At 37.8% G+C, this 14,400-nt stretch overlaps 1 protein-coding gene across 4 annotated transcripts in view; it reads right to left on the reverse strand.

The window, feature by feature from the left end:
• The window catches only part of LOC125095563 (ATP-binding cassette sub-family C member 2-like), a 100,421-nt gene that overhangs the window by 19,611 nt on the left and 66,410 nt on the right, over positions 1-14,400 (reverse strand). For all 4 annotated transcript variants that reach the window (XM_047722036.1, XM_047722034.1, XM_047722033.1 and 1 more), the window contains 2 exons: positions 4,402-4,556; positions 2,094-2,249 (listed from right to left, as the gene is read on the reverse strand). In XM_047722036.1, coding sequence (XP_047577992.1) covers positions 2,094-2,249; positions 4,402-4,556 — 311 coding nt within the window. The remainder of the gene's footprint in view (positions 1-2,093; positions 2,250-4,401; positions 4,557-14,400) is intronic.

Consider the following 14,400-nt stretch of genomic DNA (forward strand, 5'->3'; position numbering starts at 1 on the left):
TTTGGTAAAAACCTTGAGCAAGCTGAGCAAAAACCTATTTGAAACTACCTGTCAAGCTGCAGCCTACGAACTCTACTCTGTGCAAGTGCCCTGGAGAACACAGAAGACTGTGGCATTCTGGGACTGCAAGGGGACTTAAAAGAGATTGTCATAAAGAAATTTTGACTCTGGGCCTCACCCTGATAGATTCTTTATTTCCTCCCAGTTTTATAAAAATGTGATTAACAACAACAATACACAGACACATAAACAGACACAGACATTGTAAAATGTGACTTAAAAAAAAAAAAAGAGGTACGGGGTGCCTGGGTGGCTCAGTGGATTAAGCCTCTGCCTTTGCCCCAAGTCATGATCTCAGGGTCCTGGGATCAAGCCCCACATTAGGCTCTCTGCTCAGCAGGGAGCCTGCTTCCCCTGTCTCTTTGCCTGCCTCTCTGCCTACTTGTGATCTCCCTCTCTGTCAAATAAATAAAATCTTTTAAAAAACTAAAGAGGTACAATTAGAGATTCTGATTCGATAGGTCTGGGGTATGGCCCACAGATTCAGGGACCATCCTTTGAGTAGCACTGATAGAAAGGAAACCTCCTATTTTATAGTGGGAAGCAAGGAAGCCTGGAAACACAAGTGATGTGCCAAGCATAGGAGTCAGGAAACAACTAGAATTTGAGTCTCCTGAATTCATATTCAGGGCTCACTCTATACCGTGTCCCTAACAAGATATGGTTTCTAGACTCATTTCCACTCCTGGTCATCCTATTCTAATTTACCAACCACAAGACCATCACATACATTTTCATTTGTGATACGAGGGTTTGTTTTTTTTTTAAGCAGATATAATTGATTATCAATACCACCCCTCATATTCTAGATTTTTTTTCTTTTAGCTCTAAGACACAGTGTCTTCCCTGGAGGACTTACAATCTCATTGGTGAGACAATTTGTGGTCTAAAAAAAAAAAATAGCCTGTAATACTAGCGGTATAATAAATCCATAATACCTGGATGAGTCTGAGCTCTTTGCACTATTTTGGTAGAGAATAGTTCACACAGAAATGAAATACGACCTAGGCCATGAAGGGTAAGTAAGATCCAGTCAGGCAGAGAGAATAGGGAAAACACAGGAAGTAGGAGGAATAATAATAGCATAGGTGTAGAAATGAGAACATGATTAACATTCTGGTTTGGGAAGATTAAACTCCAATATGAATTTTAAAAACTTGAGTTTTGGGAAAGCGTCGAACTACAAGAACCACATCCTTTTCTGTAAAGAGCCTCAAAATACTTTTGTTTTTAAATTAAATATGTGTTAAGAAATTTCCTTTTACACTGTAGCCTCCCGGTGATATAACCTTGGAATGTGGTTGACCGCATTTCAATTGGAATATAAAGATATGTATCACAAGAGATCTATTTAGTTCCTCTAAGAGTCTTTTGCTGATATTGGGGATAACGGGACAAGAAGGCAGTTACTGGTTTCTCTTTTGGATTTACAGGAAAACTTACTTTCTGCTAAAATGTAAATATGAGACAGATTCTGTGGTGGCCATAAAAATGCACAATTCCATTCTGCTGCAGCAGGGGCCACAGCTGACTGACGGCCCGCCCGCTGTCCCTCTGGATCCACTATTCTATGAGCATGGAGGCCATGTTTCCCACAGGTGGCTTCCAGGCAATGACTGAGTGCGGCAGGGGAGCCGTAAAGCACCCATATGGGTGCATAAAGCAGGCCCACTTCAGGGACACGTGGGACACTCCGAGCGTGACACTGATTGTAGACTTCCCATTCATGCAATAAATCTTTCATCAAGCTGTCCGGTAATCCAAGATGTTTCCTACCCAATCCTCTTCTCTCCCTCGCAAGCATCAGACGTGCATCCCTGTGGGAGGGCTCACGTAGTCTTCTGCAGCTCCCTCTCCTTTATCTGCTGGGCGTTATCTCCTGGGCATTCCCCAGGAACTCTCTGCTATACAGAATTCTTTCTTGGAATCTGCTTTTTGGAGAACATGAACTAATGGGCCGTCGAAGTGGGTCTGAACCTGAAATCTGACTGTGAACTTATGTTATTAATACACATAAAAATCCATGTACTTACCTGTATAGTGAGATAGAGGAACATCAAGGGAATAACCCCAAGAATGAAGAGTGGTAAAGCTCCCCCAATGACCAAAACTGTTCCAATAACATCCAATGTGCAGTTCACCCAGGTCCGCAAGTAGTAATGGAAACGTATATCAATTATAAACATGTCCTGAAAAAATTGGTATCAGGTCACTTTATTTTTAACTTTTCATGATTTAAAATGAGGAAAAGAAGAAATATATCACTCAATGTAAAAATTAAAAAAAAAAAATTCTCAGATGTGACAATCTGATGATTGAATAAGTCTAACTACATGGTCTTTTCCCTCCCCAATTTACTCTTGTATATTTTTCCCTTGTGGTCAGTTGTAATAGTTAACAAGATGTTAACTATTCTAGCAACAAGATGCCCATGGTCAAGCAATTTGGATTTCCCAATGAAAACTACACAGCACTTAGTATATATGACTAATGTCAGACTCTGCTTAAAAAACATTTAAAAAATGGAGTCCAAAGCCCAGTAACTAGGTGTTCAGGAGCACTGACCTAATCACTATTTACTACTCTGTAAAATACTAGTGAGCCATTCTTAACCACTGAGAACATGTTCAGTGGTCTTTTGGATAGCTGGATCCTGTCAAGATTCCAAGAGGCAGAAAAACAAAATAATCTCATCTGCAAAATTAGAAACTGAAAGATGGAAGTGGACAATGAACGAAAGAAGAACACAGGAAGGTCATGCATCAATTCACAAATAACTTAAACAAATCTATGTTGTCAAATCTATGGCATAAGGTATGACCTAAGAAATTCCAGGGAGTAGGAAGATAGCCAACATAGAGGCATGGACAACTACTCAGTTCATGACAAAAAGGACACAAAGAGTGGAGATGGAATTTTATTAATCTCAGTCTTGCTTTGGGATTTCTCTGTTTATCTCATATTCCGAATAGTGTAAGAGCATCATAGCCATATGAAGTTTCCTGCCTGTCTTTAGAACACATCTTCCCATATTCTCACCTGTTTAAGACCCAAGCATTTGACATGTTACTGTATAAAAGTGACATGTTTTCGGGGCACCTGGGTGGCTCAGTGGTTAAGCCTCTGACTTTGGCTCAGGTCATGATCTCAGGGTCCTGGGATCGAGCCCCGCATCGGGCTCTCTGTTCAGTAGGGAGCCTGCTTCCCCCTCTCTCTCTCTGCCTGCCTTTCTGACTACTTGTGATCTCTGTAAAATAAATAAAAATCTTTAAAAAAAAAAAAAAAGTGACATGTTTTCATTAGGGTCCCAGACAAATGTCCACTGAGAGATAAAAATGCTAGAATTAGTTTTTCCATACATTTTCAAAAACAGTGTGTACATTGGTATGATGAAGCAAGATTTACTATTCCACCACACATTTATTATGGTAGGTACTTTCTTTTAGATTTTCATGTTTTATTCTCACTTCCTCCCATATACACACCAAAAATCTTTTACGTGTCCACACAATATATCAGCATATTTTATGGTTGTGGGTCTGTACTATCTTATTCAGGAACCACTAACAATATGTGTCTACTGAGTGAGCACTTGAAATGTGGCTACTGCAAACTGAGAATGTGCCATAAATAATACAAATCAGTTTTTGAAGACTGTGTAGAAATAAAGAATGTGAAATATTTAGTTAATAATTTTAAACAACTTTAAGCAAGTCTGAAATGTTTCAGACATTCTCTATTAAAGTATATTATTATAATTAATTATTTCCAGCGGTCTCTTTTTTACTTATTTATTGCAACCATCAGAAAATTTAAAATTACTTATGTGGCTTGCATTCTATTTCTTTTGGACAGTGTAATTTTAAGTGTTTGATAGAAAACGAGGAGGAAAACCCTGTAGGTAAGCAGAGACACTCTGGGAAGCCCCACCATCCCCCATTCACCATAAGTGAGTTGACAGTTTTCTTAAAAGCAAAATGCTTAAAATCCAGTTATCGTCATATAGACTTCTATTTTCTTTACTTTCTCACCCCAAACCAGTGATTCTCAAGCTAAATGTATGTAAGAACTGGAGTTGTAGGCACCAGAGCACATGTGCTTTTTGGATCCTTTCAGCCATTTTCAGGGGTTATTTTGATTATGTGTATGAGATGTGGTACTGCTGTACATCAATAATAAATGTTCCAAGAATTAGAAATAAAATAACAAGGAAATCTATACTACACATAACCCGTATTTTCAGGATGATATATATATATATTTTATAAATACTATTACAAGGTCCTAAATACGGGTCATCATTTTTAGGTATGCTGTTCAATAAGGTGTGGCTTTACTGACCTTGGTGAAGCGGTTGATGATCTGGCCTATGGGATTGGTTTCAAAAAACCTGAGCGGGAGGTGCAGCACATTATCTAGCAGTTGAGTATGCAAAGTTCGAGAGGCAGCCAGGGATCCTCTGGTGAGTATATAGGCTCCAGAGCAGACAAAGAGACCTAAACACAAAATGGTGGCAGGGGTATGTTAACCTCTTAAAGGAATTTTGCACCTTAACTCTCAAAACGTTGCTTATCATAGTATCTTTTAAATGGAAAAACTCAAAGAGCAAACTTAATCATGTATAATTGTGGACCAAATCAAGTATAGATATACAAAGCGCACTGATAATAAATATACACTTCGATGGGTTGCCATCTCACCAAAGAAAGGCTCTCCTTATTCACAGGCACAGATTCTAGAGAAATGCACAAAACATAACAGGACAACCAGGTTCACAGAATACTAGCAACCTATTAATTTTGTGATGGCCTACGGGACAATATGGTATTCACTGGTGCTGCTAGCCAAATAATTATAGCTCTCCTAGCTTCTAGGTCCATGACAGAATTGTTCTTTCTAGCCTCCTTGTGATTTATGGGACCTTATAAAGAGTTCTGAGCAAGCTGAAGGAGAAATAACACGTAATAACTGGTTACAGCAATTAATTGCTAATATTAGAACTGCTGGAGTTTACTAACTTTGTACGGTGCCTGCCAATATTTATAATGGTGGATGGATTGCTTCTTCAGCTTGGGTCCCAAGAATAAGGATAAACCTTTTATTACTAATTAATTAATTAATTAATTAATTTTGGTCTGTTAAGCTACTGAGATTTGGTTGGTGGAAGGGCTGTTCTTGTAACAACTTGAAAAGGCAGACATATAAATAATAAACATATAGCTGTATTGGAAGAGGTTGGAAACAGTCATCAGCATCTATCGATTCTATAACAATAAAACTATTGTTACATGCATTTGACAAGCTATGCCAGGAAAAAGACAAGTTCATAAAAGAGCTATCCATGTGTGAGAAGAAATGAAAGGAGAAAAAGCTGTCAAATTGGAGAACTTGTAGGGCTGGAAGAAGACATGCTTTGTTACACTGATTGGTCAAAGATGGATATGTGATTCAAATTGTTTCAAGAAGAGTAACTTCTGGATTTCTATGGAAGGAAGTTCTTTGAGAGAGAACATTTCCAACACCATGTGAAGCCTGATAATTAAGGCGATGCAGAGCTGATAAATAAAGAATAGTGAACACTTCATCGGAGCACAGGGACAGAGTGCATATATAGACCCATGCCTGGACTTTTTAGTTTGGGGAGTCAGTAAGTTTCCATGTTACTTAAGCTAGTTTGCTCTGGATCATAGGGGATACACAATTGCTCCACTGCTTCTAATACAGAAAATTGCTAATAAAAGTGTATTGCCAATATGGTTCTCATTCCTTTGTTAAGTATGTGTAAAACAAAACAATGACAGTTGACCCCGACCATCTTAAATTATTTCAGCTAATTGTTTTATATTTTAAATATCACATGCTGCTGTTAAATGACTTCTTAGCTTTAAATATTTTCTATTTTTTTCCTACCTCACTCTCCCTAAACTTCCTTTTTCCCTTTTCAATAACAGGTTGTCACCCTCTTTCCTCAAATAAACATTCAATATTTATATTGCCACTAAGCATACATTATGCATGAAGTTCACCACTCTTTTCCATATTCTTAGTTTCCTATGCAACAAGCACTAATTTATTCCCAAGCACTTCAACAGTCAGCGAATCTCTTCTGAATATATTCAAACTCATCAGATAGTCTATTATTTCCTTCATCCTATGTAGCCCCCTTCTCTTAGCAATATACACTACTCTTTTGGATCCCTCTTTCTTTCTCTAAACTGGAATGGTTGCAAGATCAGACACTTGCATTCTTCAGTTATGGGAAATGTTAAATATTATGAATTTGGTAATTTTCACTTGCATTTTCTGACTTATGTGAGTGTTGAATTTCCTGGATTATTCCTCTAATTTTCTTATTTATCACTTTTCATCTCTTTTCGATGTTATACATCTGGGATCATTTCTTCTAGTTTATCTTCTCACACTTGTACAATCCTTTTACATCCTTTAAATATTTCAAGAATTTTTGGTCTAAGATTGAACTTATTTCATCACATTTTTGCACTTGCTTTGTGAATATAATATTTTGAATCTCTGACGACACCAATTTGACATTTTAAGCTTCTCTTTCAAATAAGATTATTTTATTTCTGGGCTCCATTGCTTTATTTGTTACCTCTTATTTATACTGTTGGTTTGATTAAAATGCAAGACCATCCATCATTGTCAGTGTCAACGTATGAGATAAACATATGGTTAATTAACAGAGGTACCTGGTATGGCTTCCTTCTGGTATTGAACACTTTAATTTCCCCCAACATTGTTTCCCTCTGAATGGACAGGATTGCTTCAAATTCCATAGAAGTGGGCAGATGTAACTCAGAGAGTCAGACTATTGGGATCCAGACATGGAGACTGGAGCTTTTCCAAAAGCCACTTAAGGAGGACTTCTTCTATGCATGCCACACACACTAGGAATCCTAATTTCCTCTTTAGATGTCAGCTTTCTAGTTTTCATTGAATTGCTGCAATGCCAGTTGGTGTGCACATGATGGTGGTGATGATTGCAAGAAGGACCGATGGGCCAGAAGAACAATGGTCTAGTGAATTATTTTAGTTATTTCCATGCAACTTAATCCTACTCTTTACCTGTGACCATGAATTTAGTGTTTCTCTCCTGCTCAAATGAACATCTCCCTCTTGTGTTACAGATTCTCCCCTATACATTTCTGGCTGCAGGTTCTTCTACCCTTGATTGACTATCAGTTTGATTGTTTATGTAGAAATTTACCACTCAGAAATCTTCTCAAGTCTTTCCTTTTATATTTATTCACTGTCATCTCATTGGAATTTTGTGAGGTGAGTAAAGTAGATGATTCAGTCACTCCTCTTAAACTAGAAGCAGCTGTGTACTCATTAAACATTGTACTTTGAAAATAAGGTGCCTATATTGTTTACATTGAATTGGAGAAGGGAATTTCCTAACAATGAAGCATAAAAACATAATATACTGGGGATGTTTAGAGTGTCCTAAAGATTCCAAGGGGAATAGCTGGGGCTTTGGAAAAAATGTGCAGAACTATTACTTGTTTAGAAAATGAGGTCAGATTTTTACTACTGTTACAAAGTATAACTCCTTAACATTGGGCTTTGAATTCTAGTTTCTTTTAGAATGTTGCTTTCTATATTATTCACAGTAGGTCTGTGGTATTAACATGTGACAAACAATGTTGCTTATGCTTTAAAGCACTCCTGCCCTTTTTATTTAGTGAGCTATGATGATGTAAATGAATATAGCCTGCTCTTCATGGGACAAGATTCTGTAAGATGCAGCTTGTGATCTACTGAAAAAACCCAGAAATTACACATTTTTATTTCTTAGGCTTACCCACTTACAGAAAACTTATAATGGGATCTAATAAATAAGTCCTCAGAAAATGTTAAATTTTAATGCAAAAAAAATTGAAAATGAAAGAAAAATTAGGGAGGATTCTTTTTCTTAATTAATTAACTAATTAATTTATTTATTTTTACCAACACGGGGCTTGAACTCATGACTCTGAGATCAAAACCTGAGCTGAGATCAAGAGTTGGATGCTTAACTGACTGCCACCCAGGCACCCTGAGGAAGATTCATATTTTAATTATTGAAGACCACTCTACACAAAAAGCCAATCAGGAAAAAATCCTTTTGATTAGACTGCATAATCTGTTGCCTCATTACAAAATATTTCCTATATCTACTGATAGCTAATTTTTTTTCCCTTCTGATAGTTAATCAAAATAAGAGAATCTCTTCAACAAATGGTGTTGGGAAAACCGGACAGCAACATGAAGAAGAATGAAACCAGACCACTTTCTTATACCATACACAAAAATAAATTTTTAAATAGATTAAAGACCTAAACTTAAGACCTGAAGCCATAAAAATCCTAGACGAGAACACAGGCAGTAACCTTTTTGACGTCAACCATAGCAACTTCTTGCTATATGTCTCCTGAGGCAAGGGAAACAAAAGCAAAAACAAACTATTGGGATTTCTTCAAAATCAAAAGCCTCCTCACAGTGAAGGAAACAATCAACAAAATGAAAAGGCAACCTATGGAATGGGAAATGATATTTGCAAGTGACATATCTAATAAAGGGTTAATATCCAAAACATATGGAGAACTTATAAAACTCAACACCCAAAAAACAACCCAATTTAAAAATGGGAAGAAGACACAAACAGATATTTTTTCAAAGAAGACAGATGGTCAAGAGACCTATGAAAAGATACTCAACATCACTCATCATCAAGGAAATAAAACTCAAAACTACAATTAAGATATCCTCTCATGGGGTGCCTGGGTGGCCCAGTGGCTTAAGCCTCCGCCTTCTGCTCAGGTCATGATCCCAGGGTCCTGGGATAGAGCCCCGCATTGGGCTCTCTGCTTGGCGGGGAGCCTGCTTCCCACCCCTCCCACCTGCCTCTCTGCCTACTTGTGATCTCTGTCAAATAAATAAAAAAATCTTTAAAAAAAAATCACCTCACACCTGTCAAAACGGTTAAAATCAACAATACTAGAAACAACAGGTGTTGGGAAGGATGTGGAGAAAAGGAATCCCCTTTCACTGTTGGTGGGAATCCAGTGTGATACAACCACTCTGGGAAACAACACGGACGTTCCTCAAAAAGTTAAAAACAGAACGACCCTATGATGGAGGAGTTGCATTAGTAAGTATTTACTCAAAGAATTTCAAAATACTAATTTGAAGGGATATAAGCTCCCTGCTGTTTATAGCACCATCACCTACAATAGCCAAATGTCCATCCACTGAAGAACGGATAAAGAACTTATGGTACACACACACACACACAGAAATGATAGCCATAAAAAAGAATGAAATCTTGGGGCGCCTGGGTGGCTCAGTGGGTTAAGCCGCTGCCTTCGGCTCAGGTCATGATCTCGGAGTCCTGGGATCGAGCCCTGCATTGGGCTCTCTGCTCAGCAGGGAGCCTGCTTCCTCCTCTCTCTCTACCTGCCTCTCTGCCTGCTTGTGATCTCTCTGTCAAATAAATAAAATCTTTAAAAAAAAAAAAAAAAGAATGAAATCTTGTCATTTGCAATGACATGGATGGAGCTAGAGAGTATTATGCTAAGCAAAATAAGTCAGAGAAAGACAAATACCATATGATTTCTCTCATATGTGGGATTTAAGAACAAAACGATGAATATAGAGAAAAAAACAAAGAGAAACAGAAAACAGACTCATAACTGTAGAGAACAAAGTGGGAATTACTGGAGGGGAGCTAGGTGGAGGGAATGGGCTAAGTAAGTGATGGGGATTAAGGAGGGCACTTGTGATGAGCACTGGGTATTGTACGTAAGTGATGAATCACTAAATTTTACACCTGACACTAACGTCACACTATACATTAACAAAATGGAATTTACATAAAAACTTGAAAAAGATAAAAAAAGATATATGGCAAATAAAAAAAAAATGTGTACCTTAAACCAATATTACACTGTATGTTAACTAACTGGAATTTAAATAAAAAGTCTAAAAATTCTGATAAAAATATAAGACTTTTTACAGGTAAAATGGCGAACAGTAAACTTACATACCTTGGCTAGTGTAGGAAATGATATTTGCTCACTTACAATACTCTTCAAAGTATATTGAACTTCCCCTAAAGTTCTTACATGAGCTCTTGAACTGGTATGAGTTTTACACAGTTTCTTTTGCTGCTCAGAATTCCAGACTGCTGTATCTATTCTTTCGTCAATGAGCTGCAAACTGTAAGCCAATAATCTTGACTCTCACTGATTCAAAACCAAACACATTGTATCTTTCATAGTATAGATATTCCTTACATCTCATTTTAGTCATTAAAAACATCTCTTTCCCCGCCTGCTTCCTCCTCTCTCTCTGCCTGCCTCTCTGCCTGCTTGTGATCTCTCTCTGTCAAATAAATAAATAAATAAAATCTTTAAAAAAAAAAAAAAAAAATCTCTTTCCCCAATGAGTATTGTTAACAGAATGGCAAAATAAACATAACTCTGTCTCATGATATTTGCATACTTTTGATGGAGACACTTCTAAGCAATACAATGGCCACACAATAAAGATAAGAAAGGAGAAGAGAAGCAAAGCCCTAAGTTTCATACTTTTTATGATATTATCTTCATTTTTTTTTCCAAATTCATGTATCTCTTTGTGTTTTCCCTTATGAATATCCTTAGATAGCATGACTTCCACTTATTTTTTTTTCTTGTTTGAATTCTCCCTGAATATCATTCCCCCTCAAGGTACCTTTCTTTCCTCTTATAAACACACACAAAATGTCTGTACTTAAAAATCTTCTGTTTATTTGTATTGTACTTTTGAATATCCTTTTTTTCTTTCAAATCACCTAACATCTGTGAAGGATAATACGTATCTACTCCTTAATTATCAATTGTTCAACTTCCTATAATCTGTATTCTCTTCTTATCTCTTTCTTGATGATGTATCCTTGACTACAAGCCGGGTCTTCCCTCAATTTTCTTTCTTCTTAACATTTCTGCAGCATTTCAGAATCGCTGAGAACTTCTTTGAAGCACTCCTTTTCCTCCTTTCCTTTTTTTTTTTTTTGGCTTTTGGTACATCACATTTTTCACCTGGAAGGCACTGTGTCATCATTTAGAGTTTTCCAAAACATATTCTATGGAAAACAAGCTGCTCAAGATATTAATGGACAACACAAGAAAAAAAACATGTTTTCTATGGTTAAATGATTTGAGAAACATTGGGTTAGACAGAACTAAACAGGTCAGTTTGCTGAAGAATATCTCAAAACTTTTATTTTTTTTTATTTAAAGATTTTATTTATTTATTTGACAGAGAGAGATCACAAGTAGACAGAGAGGCAGGCAGAGAGAGAGAGAGGGAAGCAGGCTCCCTGCTGAGCAGAGAGCCCAATGCGGGACTCGATCCCAGGACCCTGAGATCATGACCTGAGCCGAAGGCAGCGGCTTAACCCACTGAGCCACCCAGGCGCCCTTTTTTATTTTATTTTATTTTTTTAAAGATTTTATTTAAGGAATATCTCAAAACTTTTAGTGAAAGGAAAGAAAGATTTCAGATGCACAGAAAAATACAGTTCTCAGTTTTCCAAACCTACGGGAGTACAGAACCCTATACTTACGGAGCCTCTCTACTGCTTCACGTACAACTCTTTGGGAAATGTTAATTTAGTGGTTAAGAATAATTTGGGGAAACTGGTACACATGGATTCAAATCCTAGTTCTGAAACTTTTTATCTGCAGGACTTCGCGCATAGTATTCATTTCCTCTAGTGTTAAATAATACCTAACATTTACTGCGCTCTTGCTATGTGCTCAGCACTTTTCTGTAAGCTCTATACGTATTAGCTGATTAATCACTAAAACAATATTTAGGTAGAAATTATCCACATTCTATAAATGGTAAAACTAAAAGTTTTAAGTAACATGCCCAAGCTTAAGGAGTCCCTCATTAGAATGTATGTTAAATGAATTGATAAATTAGTCTATACCATATGAAATTACCATTTTTGTGCATCATAAAATTTCATGTATCAGGGTGCCTGGGTGGCTCAGTGGGTTAAAGTCTCTGCCTTCTGCTCCAGTCATGATCCCAGGGTCCTGGGATCGAGCCCCACGTCGGGTTCTCTGCTCAGCAGGGAGCCTGCTTCCTTCTCTCTCTCTCTCTCTGCCTGCCTCTCTGCCTGCTTGTGATCTCTGTCTGTCGAATAAATAAATAAAATCTTAAAAAAAAAATTTTCATGGGGCACCTGGGTGGCTCAGTGGGTTAAAGCCTCTGTCTTCGGCTCGGGTCATGATCCCAGGGTCCTGGGATCGAGCCCCACATCGGGCTCTCTGCTCCGCGGGGAGCCTGCTTCCTCCTCTCTCTCTCTCTGCCTGCTTGTGATCTCTGTCAAATAAAGAAATAAAATCTTTAAAAAAAAAAAAAAATTTCATGTATCTAACCTCTATAACTAAAATGCTTTGGGTTTCCAGGAATAGAGCAAGTCTTCATATTATTGTGCTTTTGTGTCTTTTTGCATCTTTTGTGTTTGTTTATCTGTTGATCAGGAACTTACCTCTGCTCAAATTCTCTGAAGCCAGTCCCCTAACTGACTGTACATGCGCATTCCCCAAGTATCTATCATTCACCCTTGGAGCTCTTAATCCTCATTCATAGTGATCATATCTGCTCTAGGGCTCATTTGTTATCTCTATTAGAATAACTCAACATCTTGGAAGAACCACAGAGCTATAGAGTGTTAGAGGTTGGAGGAAATGTAGAAATTATTGAATCTAAGCCCTCCATTTACAAATAAATGAAATCTGCTTCCCAAACTTCCAGATATGCATTTGAATTTGCCTACTGGGAGGAAGAAAAAAGTAGAAAAATGTATCTACACTTTCTATTTAATGTATCTAAAATTGGATTCACTGTTGAATCGAGTTGAAGTCAACTGAATTCCCTGTCCCACCTATTAAGATTTCCTCCTGGTTTCCTTATTTTTGTCTTCATCATTCCCCAGTTACCCAAAATGAACTTCAAAACCATGAATGAGGCCCTCTTCTTAGCATCAGATCACCCATTCTTACATATGTTTTCACTACAAGGTCTTCCCTATCTATCCCTTTTCTCCAACTGCATTGCCATTCTCTGACCATTCATTTGTTTGTTCATTTATTTTCCTTCATTCTTTATTCATTCAATCCTATTCCATTCCCTACTCATTGTTTAGCACTGGACTAGATGCCTTGGATGAAGAGACAGATCAGAGATCTTTCTATATTAGATTATCTCCCATCCAAATTTACACCTAGAAGATACCTGACTACTCTTTCCCTATCCATCCCAAATTCTCCCTCATCTTGATTTAATGCCTTCAATAAAAGTCCATCATTCTTCATCACTGCTAATTCATTCTCAGTTTGAAAAATTATTCTAGTTGACCTCTTTTCCCTCAATCTCAAAGTTTTCCACTTGCCTTTCCATCTATCATGTCCAACAGGTCTCCAAACTACCTTCCCACCTCTAATTTCCCTACTACCCTACCAATAACCTGAAGACCACTCAAATTGGCACCCTCACTCATGTTTATAGTCCCCTTTCTCTCCCCACCCTGTCTTTATTCATATCTTTCTCTCTGCATCTGTCATCTCTCCTTTTCTGTGATTTCAGTCTCATAAAATTCAAATCATTCTTTTAGTGACACCTCAAATGATAATGATTCCTTGGAAAATTTTTTTTTAAGGTTTTTTTTTTTTTTTTTTGACAGACAGAGATCACAAGTAGGCAGTGAGGCAGGCAGAGAGAGAGAGGGGAGGAAGCAGGCTTCCTGCTGAGCAGAGAGCCCTATGCGGGGCTCAATCCCAGGACCCTGGGATCATGACCTGAGCCAAAGGCAGAGGCCTCAACCCACTGAGCCACCCAGGCGCCCCTCCTTGGAAATTATCTTAACCCCAATATGGCTTTTTCCTGCTCTGTGTCCCTGCACATTTTCTTTTATTACTTTTATAGCACTTATTGCTTGCCATGTAGTTTTAGATTTTATTTACAATGTAAGTTTGTGACTGACTCACTTACTGATCTTCGCATCAATCACAAGTCTCACACATTCAGTGAATAGCCATGTTGTCAGGAAAAACCTTTCCAAATACTTTATGTCAAGAATAGAGTGGGCCGTGGTGCCTGGGTGGCTCAGTTGTTAAGCAGCTGCCTTCAGCTCAGGTTATGATCCAGGGGTCCTGGGATCGAGCCCCACATAGAGCTCCCTGCTTGACTCTCCCACTCCCTCTCCCACTCCCCCTACTTGTGTTCCTGCTCTGTCTCTCTCTCTCTGTCAAATAAATAAAATCTTTTAAAAAAAGAAAAAAA

The sequence above is a fragment of the Lutra lutra genome, chromosome 1 (genome assembly GCF_902655055.1).
Source record: "Lutra lutra chromosome 1, mLutLut1.2, whole genome shotgun sequence".
Classification (NCBI taxonomy): Eukaryota; Metazoa; Chordata; class Mammalia; order Carnivora; family Mustelidae; genus Lutra; species Lutra lutra.